This window comes from Podarcis erhardii (genome assembly GCF_964252035.2).
Source record: "Podarcis erhardii genome assembly, chromosome: 6".
In the NCBI taxonomy this organism is placed as follows: Eukaryota; Metazoa; Chordata; class Lepidosauria; order Squamata; family Lacertidae; genus Podarcis; species Podarcis erhardii.
This window is the reverse complement of record NC_138510.1, coordinates 34,344,505-34,360,138: the sequence shown is the minus strand read 5'-3', so window position 1 is coordinate 34,360,138 and position 15,634 is coordinate 34,344,505. Positions and strand designations below refer to the sequence as shown.

The window sequence follows — 15,634 nt, the reverse complement described above, 5'->3', positions numbered from 1 at the left end:
TCAGAAAGAAAAAAAATATCCAGTATGATATGTATAATGCAACTATAGGTATTCTTATTCATAAAAGATACCCATTAAAATCTACAGGCCAACAAAGGGCTTTCTCTATTACTGTAATTGCCATTAGGCATTTGAATGTCATGTTTTAATAGAATATTTAAATGAGAAACATAGATGATGCATTTCCCAGTTCGACAAATACAAAGAGAACCATGCTTGTGTCACTGAAGTCAGTATAAGTATGAACTGTACACTTAAGCCCTAAGAATTCTGTGAGGCTTGAGTGTGCTTAACATCTAAATTGTAACAACTGTCAATGCTTAGAGGAGGCATTCCTGCAACTACATGGCTAATTAAGGAATTCTCCTTCCTTCTTGATTTCTCTCCCTCCTCACCTTTCTTCTCTTGCCGTAACTGATCAGTCGGCTTCAAGAAGAAAGCGAAGCAGACTTCTTCTGCACCACAGACAGGTAAGCTGCATCGGTCTGGAGGCTCCCAAGCCAAGACTTTGCCACTTGATAATACATCGACCACATCAACGCTCTTATTAAGCTCTGGGTTAAGGAAGCTCCATTTTCACTGCATGCCAATTCTTCTTTAAAAAATCTTACAGACCTGAAGAAGGAGCTGCAGGACTTCAGAAAAACATTAAAGAAACGGTGAGTGTTTCCAAGAACAGGTTGTTTTATAAAGTAGGGGGAAGGGGGTCCCTGTCTTCTAAAAAATATGATATGGCTGACAGTCCCAAGTCCCACTTGCAGAGGGCAGTATATAAACAGATATTCTCCAGAAAATGTTCATGAACATCAGTATATAATAAGCAGATATCTTGCTTCTGACAGTAATAGGGATCAGTCCCCAATAGATGTCAGTAGTTTATGATTCCTTATACAATTGGGTCTTGCTTTGCAGTTTTTTTGTATCTCTTTCTCCTGAAGTTATAACCTTTTTGCTTAAGTAAATTTGGGGGTGGGAGGGTGGGACATCAATGTGGTATTCTGGTTTTACCATTTGTTTAAGATTGTAAATATTAGGAGGAGAGCCAGTGCGGTGCATTGGTTAGTGTGCTGGACTAGGACCTAGGAGGCCAGAGTTTGAATCTCCACTCAGCCATGGAGTTCATGGGGTGACCTTGGGCCAGTGGCAGTCTCTCATCTTAAACTACCTCACAGGGTTGTGTGAGGATAAAAGGGGTAAACTGTGTCTACCACGGTGACCTCCATGGAAGAAAAGGGAACTATAAATGTAATAAGTGAATAATAAATACTGTGTGTACAGATAGGTTTAAAACATCTTCTTGATAAATTACTGTTTCATGATTCCAAATGGTGGGAGACCCAACATCTCCCCAGGTAATATGTTCCAAAGAAAACAAATGGAGTCCTACTAGTATGTTCCTAGTTGATTTACCTCAGATTCTGAAGAGGGTTTGGAATAAAAAGCAACCCCCCACCCCAAAAAACACCCCACCACATATACATATTGAGAAAATGTCTCCTGCTATTCACATATAATCAGGGTTTCTCTTCCTGGTACTTAACTCTCTCAGAACACCTTCAAGTGCTCCAAAGAAGGAAATTGATATGGAACAGATCTGGCAGTTATTGCTGAATGCAGATAAGAAAGATTATGAAAGGATCTGCCTGAAGTATGGCATTGTTGACTTCCGTGGGATGCTGAGGAAGCTTCAGGAGATGAAGAAGGAGAGAGAGGACAAGCAGGCACAGGTAAGGCTATCTCTTTAACACCAGAATCTAGGGAGGCAAATCCTCATCTTGTTGCATTTCATAGAAAGAAGAAGAAACTGTCTTATACTGAGTCAGGCCATTGGTTCACCAGGCTCAGTATTTTCTACACTGGCTGCCAGCAGATTGAAGGCAGGGATCTCTCACAGTCCTATCTAGAAATGCCTGAGGACTGTTGTTGGGAAATTCTGCCTGCAAAGTAGATGCTTTACCGCTGAATTATGATGTTATCTGTGTCACAAATTCAGAATTGAGTAAGTTTTTCTGAAGGTCCCATATGGATTAAATAACCCAGTCACAGATGAAATATAAAACTTTATTGCCAAGGCTCTGAATATTATAGTGAACTTGCCACAAGGCTTGGGCTTGTTTTCCACAGCACATTCTCCTTAGAAAGGAGAGCACCCAGATTTATCTAAAAAGCATTGAAACGGTAATCTTACTTGCTGCTGTTGAGATAATTGACTTGGTTGTCCTCAGAACAGGCGGTACCCCATTTAAGCAGTGTTAATAGTCCTTGAAATCCCTTATTATATCCCTGTGCTTTCATCTCCCCTTTGCTCTTTACAGTATCTACTCAACCTCAGAAACCTGAGGCATGTCAGAGTCAATGAGGTGCAAGGAAATGCTTCATTTGACCTAGAGATGGAACTGAAAAATCCGGAAAGTAGAATTTACCTATACAAGGTAAGGAAGGTTAAGTCAAGTCACAGAGTTGTACCATATCAGACATCTGGGCTGAACTGGAGCTAAGTAGCTCGGAGAGAAACCAAGAAATGTATAGCAGCACTGCTTGACTCCATGGTATACTATACAGTATATATATAGTCCTACAGTATAAACAAATTTCAGAAGGGAATGTGTTAAAGTGAAAGCATGGCATCTACATCTTCCTCTTTAGGAGGCGTAAGAATGACACAATAATCTTCCAAAAGGATACTGTAGAGTTGGAAAAGGTTCAGAAAGGGGCAGTCAAAAGGAACAGCAGATGGAACAACTCTCCCATGGTGAGAGGTAGAGTTTGGGCCTTTTAGTTTAGAGCAAAGGTAAGAGGTGACAAGACAGAAGTTACGCATGGCATGTTGAAACTGGATAACAAAAAGTCCTCATTGGACATCCAGTGAACTTGAATGTTGGAAGATTTAGGACAGATAAAAGAGAGTACTTTTTCATGTAGCACATAGCCACCCAGAGTGGCTGGGGCAACCCAGTTAGAAGGATGGGGTACAAATAGTTAAACAATGAGACTCTCACCCACAGGAGGTGGTGACGGCCCCCAACTAGGGTGGTTTTAAAAGAGGATTAGATAAATTGATGGAGGATCTATCAATGCGTTTGCTCTACCACCATGGTCAGAGGCAATAATAGCAGTTGCTGGAAACAGCAGAAGAAAGTGCTGTTGTGCTTGGGTGGGTCCTGCTTATTATAGCATTAAAATTGAGGTGTGGAAAATATGGAAACAACGAGGAGAGGCAGGATTGAGAATTGGAGATACGCTTCAAGGTCCAGACTATGGGAAGCCCTGAAAAAGTAATAATTATAATTTGGATGATAATTTGGTCTTTTTTATTTTAGTTTTTATATTTTTATTGGATTATTACTTGATATGTTAATTGGATGTTTTTTATTGGAAAATTAATAAAAACGATTTAACAAAAAAAGAGAAGAGGATTAGATAAATTTATGGAGGATCTATCAATGGGTTTGCTCTGCCTCCATGGTCAGAGGCAATAATAGCAGTTGCTGGAAACAGCAGAAGAAAGTGCTGTTGTGCTTGTTGGGATCTCCACTCAGCAAAGCTGATAAAGCTCATTTTCTTCCCCTGAGTCTTCGGAATCACCTCCCGACGTGTTTAATGACCTGAGCCTTTGATGAGGCTCCAAGGCACATTCTTCAGCAGAGTTTCCAGCACAGGAAAGAGACGAGAGGTTTGGGCTACATTATAAAGAGTTTATTTCTAAGCTATGCAGACAGAAAAGACATCCTCTCTCTATGGAAGCAGAGAGCAACTGGACAAAGGAACAAGGGAACAAAGGAACAAAGGAACAAAGGAAACAGGAAACCACTAACGTCACATCCCATCTCGTTTCCCGTGAGACTGGAAGGTCTCTGGAATGTAAACAGAGTCCTGTGACTCCAAGCAGCTGCTCAGTGGCAAAACAGAAACTAACAGTGCTTGGGTGCGTCCTGCTTGCTGCTTTCATACAGGCAACTGGTTGGCCACTTTGAGGACAAGATGCTGCACTAGATGGGCCATGGGCCTGATCCAACAGGCTCTTCTTATGTTCTTATGAATACCTATTCCTGATGCTGACAGCCCAAATTCTCAAAACTCAATATTTACGAATATTTACATATCCGTGTTCATTTTAAATCTCTGGTTAGCTTGTTTTTTTGGCGGGGCCACCAATGATTCCCAATTATAGTGGCTTCAAATCTTTGTCACCTGTCAATTTGTTGCAAATGGAAATTTACAAGGATCATTTTGCTTGGACTTTGGTTTATATTGTTTGCAAGATGATTCTGACCTTCCTGTGAATTTATTCTCTTTCCTTCCTCCCTTCAGGATGGCCAGATGATCAATTTTGGATTTGACAGTGAAAACACAAAGCACTGCCTGCGACAGGTTGGCAAAAAGTACAATTTTATCATCAACGATCTGCAGCCAGAAGATGCTGGCGTGTACCAGATCAAAGTAGAAGATGTAGATGTTTTCTCAACTGAGCTGGAAGCGGAATGTAAGGCTTCATGACCATGGGGTTGTGCAGAGAACCTAGAGGGGGTGTGCATTTGTTTCATAACCTATGGGAAAAAATGAAATGAATGGGGGCCACTCATTTCATTTGATATTACTAGTGAAGAAACAAATGCCAGAGTTCTAGATGAATTCCAAATGTCATATATTCGTTCATTGCTCATTTATGACTTGTTTGGAACCATTCATCTCCTACTAACAGCAGGTATAGCTCAGATGAAGATTATTGGTTGACCTGCGGTAGTTTTCCTAACTTCCACATTTCCAAAGGGCTCATCCAGACTTGCTTTCCCCTGGAAAAACACAATGTCTTTACTGCTAAATTGGAGCAAATGCCAATCATGGTTTCTCCGATTTATCGCTAAAGAATGGACAAGGGCAAAACCGCTCACACCCATGCTTAGAAAGTGCAGGAGAAGCAGAAAACCACCCAGACCCATGCTTTCCGGGCATGGGAGAAGCAAGAGTGTAGATGAGTTAATGATTTGTACAGTGGTACCTTGGTTCCTGAATGGCTTAGTTGTCGAACCAATCAGCTCCCAAACACCGCAAACCCAGAAGTAAGTGTTCTGGTTTGCAAATGTTTTTCAGAAGCTGAATGTCTGATGTGGCTTCCGATTAAGTGCAAGAAGCTCCTGCAGGCAATTGGAAGCCGTGCCTTAGTTTTCAAACAGTTTTGTGAGTTGAACGGACTCCCAGAATGGATTAAGTTCAAGAACCAAGGTACCATTGTAGTTTGACAGAGAGAGATTAGTTGATACATAGACTGAGCATGAAACAGGGGCCCTTTTTCCTATCTGTCTGAAATTTAGCAGGTCTGATTCTAAGGTCTGATTCCTTAGAAAGGGAATGAAATGCTTGATATTTTCATACCAACTGGAAAACACAGAGTAACAAGGAGAAGAAGTGCCACTGGATGTCCCATAGAAGGCAGGGGGAAACCAAGAACAAATGAGAATAATGACAATGAATTAAATAATAATGAAAATGAATGTGATTATCAATTAATGAATCACTATATGAGTGAAGGTTTAATAACAAAAGCGAAATAACTACCGGGGGGATTCTTGCACACCCCTAGTCTCAGCTGTAATTAAATCTCAAAGTTACAGCTCAACCCTATGCATGGTCTCTCAGAAGCAAGTCCTGTGTTCACCCTCAGGGTGGAAGGATGCATAGGATTGCCACCTGACTAGTGTCAAAAATTAACAACAAAAATTAACAATGAAAACAAATGTTCAAACTAAGGCCTCAGGGCTTCTTTACGTGTTATTCTTTTTAAGGCTATAACTGTAACCTCGTGTATCAGTTGTGTCTTTTTGATGCACATTGTACATAAACACACACGCCAGGGATTTATACCCATGTTGGATCAAATGTCTCATAAGATGTGAAGCAGCTGTCACTTTTGTGACTGAGCTCAGCATTAATAGAAAGATGCTGTGTCGGCTGAGAACTTGATTAGAAGCCAGAAGGGGTTGGTTTCTAATTGCATAATTGTGCATATTTTACCAAACATGAGGTTTTATGACCTCATTTTACCAAAAAACAAAAACATGATAGCACCTAGCTACAGTCTAGATATGGAGCCCCAGCTGCCATTAGAGCATCTCACAAGCTTTAATGTAAACTCTGAGGGTTAAAAATTGCTGCATAAATAAGAGTAGATAAATTTCTTGGAGGTTTTCACATGCAGTCCATATCAGGCTATCAGGGTGCTTTGTTGCCAAATCTGGGCTGGAAGTTCTGTTCAGGTTTTAGCATTTGTTTGGGTAATTTTGGAAGGCAGATACTAAGCCCTCACTCGCTGCTGAATGGAACTGGGTTTCCCCACGTTCCATCCATCTCACTGCTCTTCCAAAGCTGCCCTGCGGTCAGAATCTGTTGCATGTCTGTTTAACATCAATTTGGTATTGCAGCCATCCCAGTAAGTTTTCGCTATCCTCTTGGTGAGGTGAGATGCCACGAGCAAGGAAATGCTGTCTTTCAGTGCACTCTCTACGAACCCTGCTCCAACGCTACGTGGCTGCACAGAGACCGTATTCTAGAGTCCAATGACAAGTATGAAATTTCGGTCTCGGAAGATGGCCTCACTCATCGCCTAATCATCAAAAACACCCAGGCCTCTGACAAGGGGACTTACACCATTGATATTGGAGACCGCTCTTCAAGTGCCTGGCTTGAGGTTGAATGTGAGTGGTGATCTAATCTTTATTTCTCACACTATAATCTATTGTGAAGTGGGGTACCCCATTCCCTCACAGCAGCACTTCAGGGTTCTACATCCAAGGACTGATTGTTAAGCGCCCAACTATGGAGTGCAGGCTGATCTAAATGGGATAGATATTGGAAGAAACCTTATGGCCTATTGTCATTATTTCTTACACCAGTAACTTTAAATAGCAATCCTTTAATTGTGCTTATGCTTTCCTGTCTAGCATGTTTAACATGTATAAGAAATGTCATTGTTTTAAAGGAAAGGAGTTCTGTAGAAAACTTTGTTAAATTGTAAAAACGCCAACAGTTCATCTATACCAGCACACTGTCTCCAACACTAGCAGAAAGTGATATAAAGGACCCATTTTAGTTGCCATAGCCAATATTCATTGATAGTCCCTAACCTTTATTCACTTGTCCATACCATTGTTAAAGATATGAGTCAATCTAGTGGGCATGACTTTGATTTGTGGCCTATAATGCCATTTTGGTTGTTTTTGTTAATGCCCATAATTATTTGGAAATAAGAGGCGATTTTCTTCACTTAAAACAAACTGACACAAAATTCATGTATAATATTGATCATGATGTAGAATAAAATGCCACACACACCATGGGTGGCATTACATCTATTTCCTTAATGTGGTTCTGATTAAAACAGAATTATTTTGTACTACATTAGTTTCCCCCTTGTTTTCCCATTTATTTCTTGTACATGGCTATGAACTAGTTTAAGCTGACTAGCAATATGTTTACAATGCAGCTAAAGGAAAGAGAAAACAGACTGAAGGAGATAGTGATGATATAACTGGATGGCGGAAGAAACAGCTAGATGAAGACCGCGCAAAGAAACTTCGTCAAGGACAAGGCTGTGATGAGCAGGATGGCCAGTATAAGAATGGCCAAGCTGGCGAAGGAGAATCTTATGGTTCCTTAGGAAAAGATGGGTTTTTGGGAAGAGGAGGAGCCAACAGAGATGGGAAGATGGGACAGTTTTCTGGGGTGGGGACAGACATGGGAGAAGGGCATGAGTTCTCTGGATTTCCTGGTGGTAGTAGTGAACATATGGGACATACTGGAAATGGTGTTAGTGGAGGAATGGGTGGTTTGGGTGGCATGGGTTCACTGCATGGTAAAGATGCTATGTTAGGTGGCACAGGAACTGGATCTGGAGGTGCAGGTGGTTCCACACTTAATGGAGCAGGTGGGCAAGGAGGTGGGTTTGGTGGTGCTGGTGGAGTAGGTGGACTCTACGGCAAGGATGGGATGCTAGGTGGAGCTGGTGGACTGGGCAGTGCTGGTGGGGAAGGATATCCTTATGGGAAGGATAGCATGCTTGGTGGAGCTGGTGGTGCTGGTGGGGTAGGGGGACTTTATGGCAAGGATGGGATGCTAGGGGGAGCTGGTGCTGGTGGAGTAGGTGGACTCTACGGTAAGGATGGGATGCTAGGTGGAGCTGGTGCTGGGGGAGCTGGTGGTGCTGGGGGAATAGGTGGATTTTATGGGAAGGATGGTATCTTAGGTGGAGCTGGTGGAGCTGGTGGAGCAGGTGGACTCTACGACAAGGATGGGATGCTAGGTGGAGCAGGTGGTGGTGGTGGAGTAGGTGGACTCTATGGCAAGGATGGGATGCTAGGTGGAGCTGGAGATGGGGGAGCTGGTGGTGCTGGTGTAGGTGGACTTTATGGTAAGGATGGTATGTTAGGAGGTGCTGGTGCTGGTGGAGCTGGTGGTGCTGGTGGAGTAGGTGGTACTGGTGGAGTAGGGGGACTTTATGGCAAGGATGGGATGCTAGGTGGAGCTGGTATTGGCGGACCTGGTGGTACTGGTGGACTTCATGGCAAGCATGGGATGCTAGGTGGAGCTGAGGCTGGTGGAGCTGGTGGTCCTGGTGGAGTAGGGGGACTTTATGGCCAGGATGGTATGTTAGGTGGTGCTGGTGGACCTGGCAGTGCTGGTGGAGTAGGTGGACTTTATGGTAAAGATGGTATGTTAGGTGGAGCTGGTGCTGGTGGACCTGGTGGTGCTGGTGGAGTAGGGGGAATTTATGGTAAGGATGGTATGTTAGGTGGAGCTGGCATTGAGGGTGCTGGTGGAGTGGGTGGACTTTATGGCAAAGATGGTTTTCTAGGTGGAGCTGGTGGACTTGATGGTGCTGGTGGAATAGGTGGACTTTGTGGCAAAGACGGTCTGCCAATTGGCGCTAGTCAACTTGGTGGTGCTGGTGGAGTAGGTGGACTCTACGGCAAGGATGGGATGCTAGGTGGAGCTGGAGCTGGCGGACCTGGTGGTGTTGGTGGAGTAGGTGGACCTGGTGGTGCTGGTGGAGTAGGTGGACTTTATGGCAAGGATGGTATGTTAGCTGGTGCTGGTGCTGGTGGACCTGGTGGTGCTGGTGGAGTAGGTGGACTTTATGGCAAGGATGGTATGTTAGCTGGTGCTGGTGCTGGTGGACCTGGTGGTGCTGGTGGAGTAGGTGGACTTTATGGCATGGATGGTATGTTAGCTGGTGCTGGTGCTGGTGGACCTGGTGGTGCTGGTGGAGTAGGTGGACTTTATGGCAAGGATGGTATGTTAGCTGGTGCTGGTGGACCTGGTGGTGCTGGTGGAGTTGGTGGACTTTATGGCAAGGATGGTATGTTAGCTGGTGCTGGTGCTGGTGGACCTGGTGGTGCTGGTGGAGTAGGTGGACTTTATGGCAAGGATGGTATGTTAGCTGGTGCTGGTGCTGGTGGACCTGGTGGTGCTTGTGGAGTAGGGGGACTTTATGGGAAGGATGGAATGCTAGGTGGAGCTGGTGCTGGCGGACCTGGTGGTGCTGGTGGAGTAGGGGGACTTTATGGGAAGGATGGAATGCTAGCTGGAGCTGGTGCTGGCGGACCTGGTGGTGCTGGTGGAGTAGGGGGACTTTATGGGAAGGATGGAATGCTAGGTGGAGCTGGTGCTGGCGGACCTGGAGGTGCTGGCGGAGCAGGTGGTGCTCGTGGAGTAGGTAGTGCTGGTGGAGTAGGAGGACTTTATGGCAAGGATGGGATGCTAGGTGGAGTTGGTATTGGCAGACCTGGTGGTGCTGGTGGAGTAGGGGGACTTTATGGCAAGGATGGTGTGTTAGGTGGAGCTGGTGCTGGTGGACCTGGTGGTACTGGTGGAGTAGGTGGACTTTATGGTAAGGATGGTGTTTTAGGTGGAGCTGGTGCTGGTGGACCTGGTGGTGCTGGTGGAGTAGGTGGACTTTATGGCAAGGATGGTATGTTAGCTGGAACTGGTGCTGGTGGAGCTGGCGGTGCTGGTGGAGCTGGCGGTGCTGGTGGAGCAGGTGGACTCTATGGCAAGGATGGGATGCTAGGTGGAGCTGGTGCTGGGGGAACTGGCAGTGCTGGGGGAGTAGGGGGACTTTATGGTCAGGATGGTGTGTTAGATGGAGCTGGTGCTGGTGCTGGTGCTGGTGCTGGTGGACCTGGTGGTACTGGTGGAGTAGGTGCACTTTATGGTAAGGATGGTGTTTTAGGTGGAGCTGGTGCTGGTGGACCTGGTGGTGCTGGTGGAGTAGGTGGACTTTATGGTAAGGATGGTATGTTAGCTGGAACTGGTGCTGGCGGAGGTGGTGCTGGTGGAGCTGGCGGTGCTGGTGGAACAGGTGGACTCTATGGCAAGGATGGGATGCTAGGTGGAGCTGGTGCTGGGGGAACTGGCGGTGCTGTGGGAGTAGGTGGACTTTATGGTCAGGATGGTATGTTAGGTGGAGCTGGTGGTGCTGGTGGAGTAGGTGGACTCCACGGCAAGGATGGGATGCTAGGTGGAGCTGGTGCTGGTGGAGCTGGCAGTGCTGGGGGAGTAGGTGGACTTTATGGTAAGGATGGTATGTTAGCTGGAGCTGGTGCTGGTGGACCTGGCGGTGCTGGTGGAGTAGGTGGTGCTGGTGGAGTAGGGGGACTTTATGGCAAGGATGGGATGCTAGGTGCAGCTGGTGCTGGTGGACCTGGCGGTGCTGGTGGAGTAGGTGGTGCTGGTGGAGTAGGGGGACTTTATGGCAAGGATGGGATGCTAGGTGCAGCTGGTGCTGGCGGACTTGGTGGTGCTGGTGGAGTAGGTGGTGCTGGTGGAGTAGGTGGACTTTATGGCAAGGATGGTATGTTAGGTGGAGCTGGTGCTGGCGGACCTGGTGTTGCTGGTGGCATTGGTGGGCTCTATGGTAAGGATGGAATGCCAAGTAGACCAGGCATTGGTGGACTTGGTGGTGCTGGTGGCACAGACAGTCTGCTTGACAGTACTGGTTTTTCTGGTGCAGAAGGTATAAGAGGTGGAGGTCATCATGGTAAGGATGGTGTGCTTCCTGGGGTTGGTGGTGTTGGGTTAAGAGGTGTAGGGAGCACTGGTGACCTTTATGGTCAGGCAGGTACTTTACATGGAACTGAGGCTGGTGGTGCTGGCACTGGATTAGGAGGCATGGGTGGCATGATGGATCGAACTGGAGGAGCTGGCACCAAGTATGGTGTATCAGGTGAGGGTTATGGTGAAGGAGGGATAGGTAAGGATGGCAGGGTTAGTGGAACTGGTGCTGGTGTTCTTAGTGGTGAAGGATGGTTGGATGGTAGGGATGGTAGGCTAGGTGGATTTGGTGTTGGTCCCGGAGTTAGAGGTGTTGATGGATCACTGTATGAGAACATGTCAGGCATTCCTGGTGAAGAGTTCCTAGGCTATGGACAGTCTTCTGGCCTTTCTGACGCTGGAACCCATGCTGGTGACAGACGAAGACAGCTGTCTGACTTAGATGCCAGTCAACTTACTTCATCTGATATTTCAAGAACCAGGGACAGGAAAGGGAGAGGAGGAAGTCTTCTTGAAGAGGATGCGAGAGGTATTTATATATTTATGCACACAGTAAGCCCACAACTTATGCTCACTTCTTTTTTTTACATGACCACAACCTTATGCAGGTGATCAAAAATATATATGTAAATTGGGAAAATGTGGGGAAAATTCAAATACGCTTTTTAAAATATGTCAGAAAAAAGCAGGAGAGCAGGAAACAACAGTTGGCAATCCCATCAGCCTTTGTACTCACCCTGGGAGAGTGTTCGAGTGTCTTTAGAGAGTTGGAGTCAGAGAACCAGATAATGAGATAGGGCACAGAAAGCAAGCAAAGGTGGTCTGAGAGTGAGTGGAGGGTCATCTGAGAATTCCTGGTTTTACATGTTTTTTCCGAACCTTCATGTAAGTTGTGGGCTTACTGTAATTTATTGTGTCCCTGTTTCATTTATTTGTGTTTATAACATCTCTCATGTTTTTAAAGATGTTTTCTAAAAATAGTCCCTTCTATCTCTTTTGTTTGCACAGAATCACATCCCCGTTTCAACCAAGGTTTATTTGACCTCCATGCACCAAAAGGAAAACCAGCTGTGTTAACTTGCAGCCTCAACAATGACCAGCTTGAGGGAACTTGGTTTAAAGATGGGTTCAAGGTAACTTGAAAGCACTTCTCAAGAAGTGTATCTGAAGAAGTGTGCATGCACACGAAAGCTCATACCTAGAACTAACTTAGTTGATCTTTAAGGTGCTACTGGAAGGAATTTTTTTCTTTTCTTTTGTTTTGACTACGGCAGATCAACACGGCTACCTATCTGTAACTTCTCAAGAATGTCTTTTTAGTCTTATACTCATCTTTTTCACTTTAATTTTTTATCTTGAAATAAAGCTTCCATAATGTAGACAACAAGCAGGAGGAACACAATGCTTAACTTTGTCTCTTGTTATCAACCAAAGATGGGACGTGTCTAAAACCAGTTTAGAGAAAATAGCTGACTTTATGACTCTCTCTACCTGTTTGCTGTAATGTTCCATGTAATTTCTGAGAGAGAATATTTCTTTACCTTCTGTCTACCTCCCCGCAAGATAACAGGCCAGGATGGAGTCTCAATTGAGAAGGAGGGCCCAGTCCACAAACTATTAATAGATGAAGTACAAGATAGCCATGCTGGAAAATACAAATTCGAAGCTGGAGGAGTCCGAACAGAGGCATCTATTTTTGTTGAAGGCAAGTCTAGTCCAGCCTAGTAGAGAAAATGGTGCTAAAATTGCTACTGGTTGAATTATGCTCTTAGTATTATATGATTTTGTGGGACACATAGTGCTGGAAAGCATGATGAAGTCACTGAATTAACAATCCACATAGACCAGATCTCGTTGTCTCAAAAGCAGAGAGAGAGAACCTTGGTCATTTCAGAATGGCTCTGCTAATCTAATCCTCCCCAGTTGCTTTGATTGCGAATTACCCTTCCTCCTTACTTCCCTACAGTGGCTCTCTATCACTTCTAGTTCTTGCCCTTTTTCTCCCATGACTTTTCCATCATTTCTATGCCACCTCTTCCCATGCCACCTGCTGTCCAAATGTTTACTTTCCCTTCCTTTTTTATTTCTCTTTCCCTCTTTGACCTCTGTACCTTCTTCCACAATGTTGTACAGCGCTTGCAGCAACTCTGTAATCTTGACTCACTTAGATACCTTCTGAGAATTCACATTTTTAACACTTAAAAAAAATAATCAGACTAGGCTCATTGCTTGCTATTCCTGTTTCTTTACTCCCTACATTACAGTTGCAGTGCTTCCTGCTACCTGTCACTTAGCTTCTGACCCTGTTCCCCATCCCTGGGATCTATTACAGTTTGTTTGTATGCCCTCTGTGTGAAGACAGCATCACTTGTACTAAGCACACTATCAGCAGTAAAACAACATCAAATACTTGGATTTGTGACAAATGGCTTTTGTTGTCAGTAAGTTTTCAGTGAGGTGCACTTTGAAAGAGTAAGAATTCTGTGAATTCTGAGGTAGTGGTTAAGAGTGGTAGACTTGTAATCTGGTGAACCGGGTTCGCGTACCCGCTCCTCTACATGCAGCTGCTGGGTGACCTTGGGCTAGTCACACTTCTCTGAAGTCTCTCAGCCCCACTCACCTCACAGAGTGTTTGTTGTGGGGGAGGAAGGGAAAAGGAGATTGTTAGCCGCTTTGAGACTCCTTTGGGTAGTGATAAAGCTGGATATCAAATCCAAACTCTTCTTCTTCTTCATTGGCAAAATATTAGGCGTCACTATTTCCTGTGGGCTCGTGGGTTATTTAAAAGAATAATAAGCACAGAGCATGCATATATTGGGGCTAATTCATGTTCCTCTTATTTCTATGTGCAGACCCTCCAAATGTTGACTCTGCTCTTCTGGAAAAACTGAAGAAGGAACCTATAGTAGTAAAGGCAGGAAAGAATGCGATAGTGAAGATCCCATTTGAAGGCCGGAAGCCAGTCAGATCAACTTGGCTAAAGGATGAAGGGGAACTTCTGGATGATGCCAGGATCAGCACTGACTATTCAGACAACTTCACCCGGCTCTCCATATCCAGTGCTAATCGGAAGGACTGTGGTGATTATAAAGTGAAACTGAAGAATGAGAGTGGAAGCACTGAAGCTACTCTCAAGCTGGTAGTTATAGGTAGGAGACCCCAAGTACGTTAGCGATAAGGCATAAGACAACTTTATGGGGGCCTTTAAGGCCTGCATGTGGTGTCACACATTTGGAAGCTGAAGCATAGAGAGCATATTTATTGGTAAGGGTAAAGGGACCCCTGACCGTTAGGTCCAGTCGCAGACGACTCTGGGGTTGCTGCGCTCATCTTGCTTTATTGGCTGAGGTAGCCGGTGTACAGCTTCTGGGTCATGTGGCCAGCATGACTAAGCCGCTTCTGGCGAACCAGAGCAGCGCACGGAAACACTGTTTACCTTCCCACCGGAGTGGTACCTATTTATTTACTTGCACTTTGACGTGCTTTCAAACTGCTAGGTTGGCAGGAGCAGGAACCGAGCAACAGGAGCTCACCCTGTTGCGGGGATTCGAACCGCTGACCTTCTGATCGGCAAGCCCTAGGCTCTGTGGTTTAGACCACAGCGCCACTCGCATCCCTATTTATTATTACATTGTGTCTATAAGCAGGTAGTTGCAGCGCAGAACATGCACCAATTCTGATTAAGGTTGAAGACACACACACAGAGAGAGAGAGGTTGTTCATAGCACAGAAAGTGCTTTTTGATAATAATGCCTGTCTCTAGCATATCAGAAAATAAAACATTTTTGCCCCTCCCTGCTTGCTCTCTTGCTTGATCATTACTGCTGCCTCCTCCTATTGGAAATCACAGTGCCTACTGCAGGATCGTTGAGATGGAAGCAGCCCAGCATCCTCCCATTCAAGTACCTTGGCTGCAGAGCACTCCATTTCCCATGTGAAACCAGAAGCAGTAGCAGCAGTAGTGTGTGGACAGGGACAAGAACGATATATTAACATTAGTATGCTACTGATAAATAGTATAAGAAAAAGTCCTGACAGATCATTTTTCCAGCACTGCATAAGAAGAGCCTTGCTGGATCAGATTTGTTATCCCACTTCCCACAGTGGCCAACTAGCGTCAGGTACCTCTGGGAAGCTCACAAGCAGGACATGAGGGCAATGACCGCTCCCCACATAAAAGGGGGGGCGACCTTTGCATGGACGCACGCAGCCCCTGCATCTTGAACGGCTCCATCAACACAGGCTTGGCTTCACCTTCCCCCAGGTGGGATACCTGGAGGTCTCCACCTACCTCAATCAGTTGTCCAATCCCGCCTGGGGGAAGCGTTGCCAAGGAGAAGGCCATGTAGGGGAGGGACTACCTGCCCACACAATAGAGGGAGGATCTTACCTACTTTTGTTCCCCAGGAACTGGTATTCAGAGGCATGCTACCTATCATCCCAGAAGTAAGATATAGCCATCACGAGAACTAGAAGTCATTGTGAGCTCTCTTTTGATATTCCATCTGTCTCCAACCTTAAACTTCTATCCACAATACGCGAATCCTTGCATTGATCTTGTCCACTTCACTCAAAAGATATGGCAACC

The 15,634-nt window shown here is 45.3% G+C and overlaps 1 protein-coding gene across 50 annotated transcripts in view; it reads left to right on the top strand.

Moving 5' to 3' along the window:
• The window catches only part of IGFN1 (immunoglobulin like and fibronectin type III domain containing 1), a 48,524-nt gene that overhangs the window by 19,868 nt on the left and 13,022 nt on the right, over positions 1-15,634 (top strand). The window contains exons 6-19 of one of the 50 annotated variants that reach the window (XM_081864851.1): positions 423-470; positions 614-659; positions 1,550-1,727; positions 2,316-2,432; positions 4,312-4,483; positions 6,420-6,692; positions 7,481-8,011; positions 8,063-9,193; positions 9,266-9,649; positions 9,902-9,943; positions 10,034-11,575; positions 12,055-12,179; positions 12,610-12,751; positions 13,899-14,195. In XM_081864851.1, coding sequence (XP_081720977.1) covers positions 423-470; positions 614-659; positions 1,550-1,727; positions 2,316-2,432; positions 4,312-4,483; positions 6,420-6,692; positions 7,481-8,011; positions 8,063-9,193; positions 9,266-9,649; positions 9,902-9,943; positions 10,034-11,575; positions 12,055-12,179; positions 12,610-12,751; positions 13,899-14,195 — 5,028 coding nt within the window. Of the gene's footprint in view, positions 1-422; positions 471-613; positions 660-1,549; positions 1,728-2,315; positions 2,433-4,311; positions 4,484-6,419; positions 6,693-7,480; positions 8,012-8,062; positions 9,194-9,265; positions 11,576-12,054; positions 12,180-12,609; positions 12,752-13,898; positions 14,196-15,634 lie in introns of all 50 variants that reach the window. The other 49 variants (XM_081864854.1, XM_081864856.1, XM_081864855.1 and 46 more) reach the window with 49 other exon arrangements.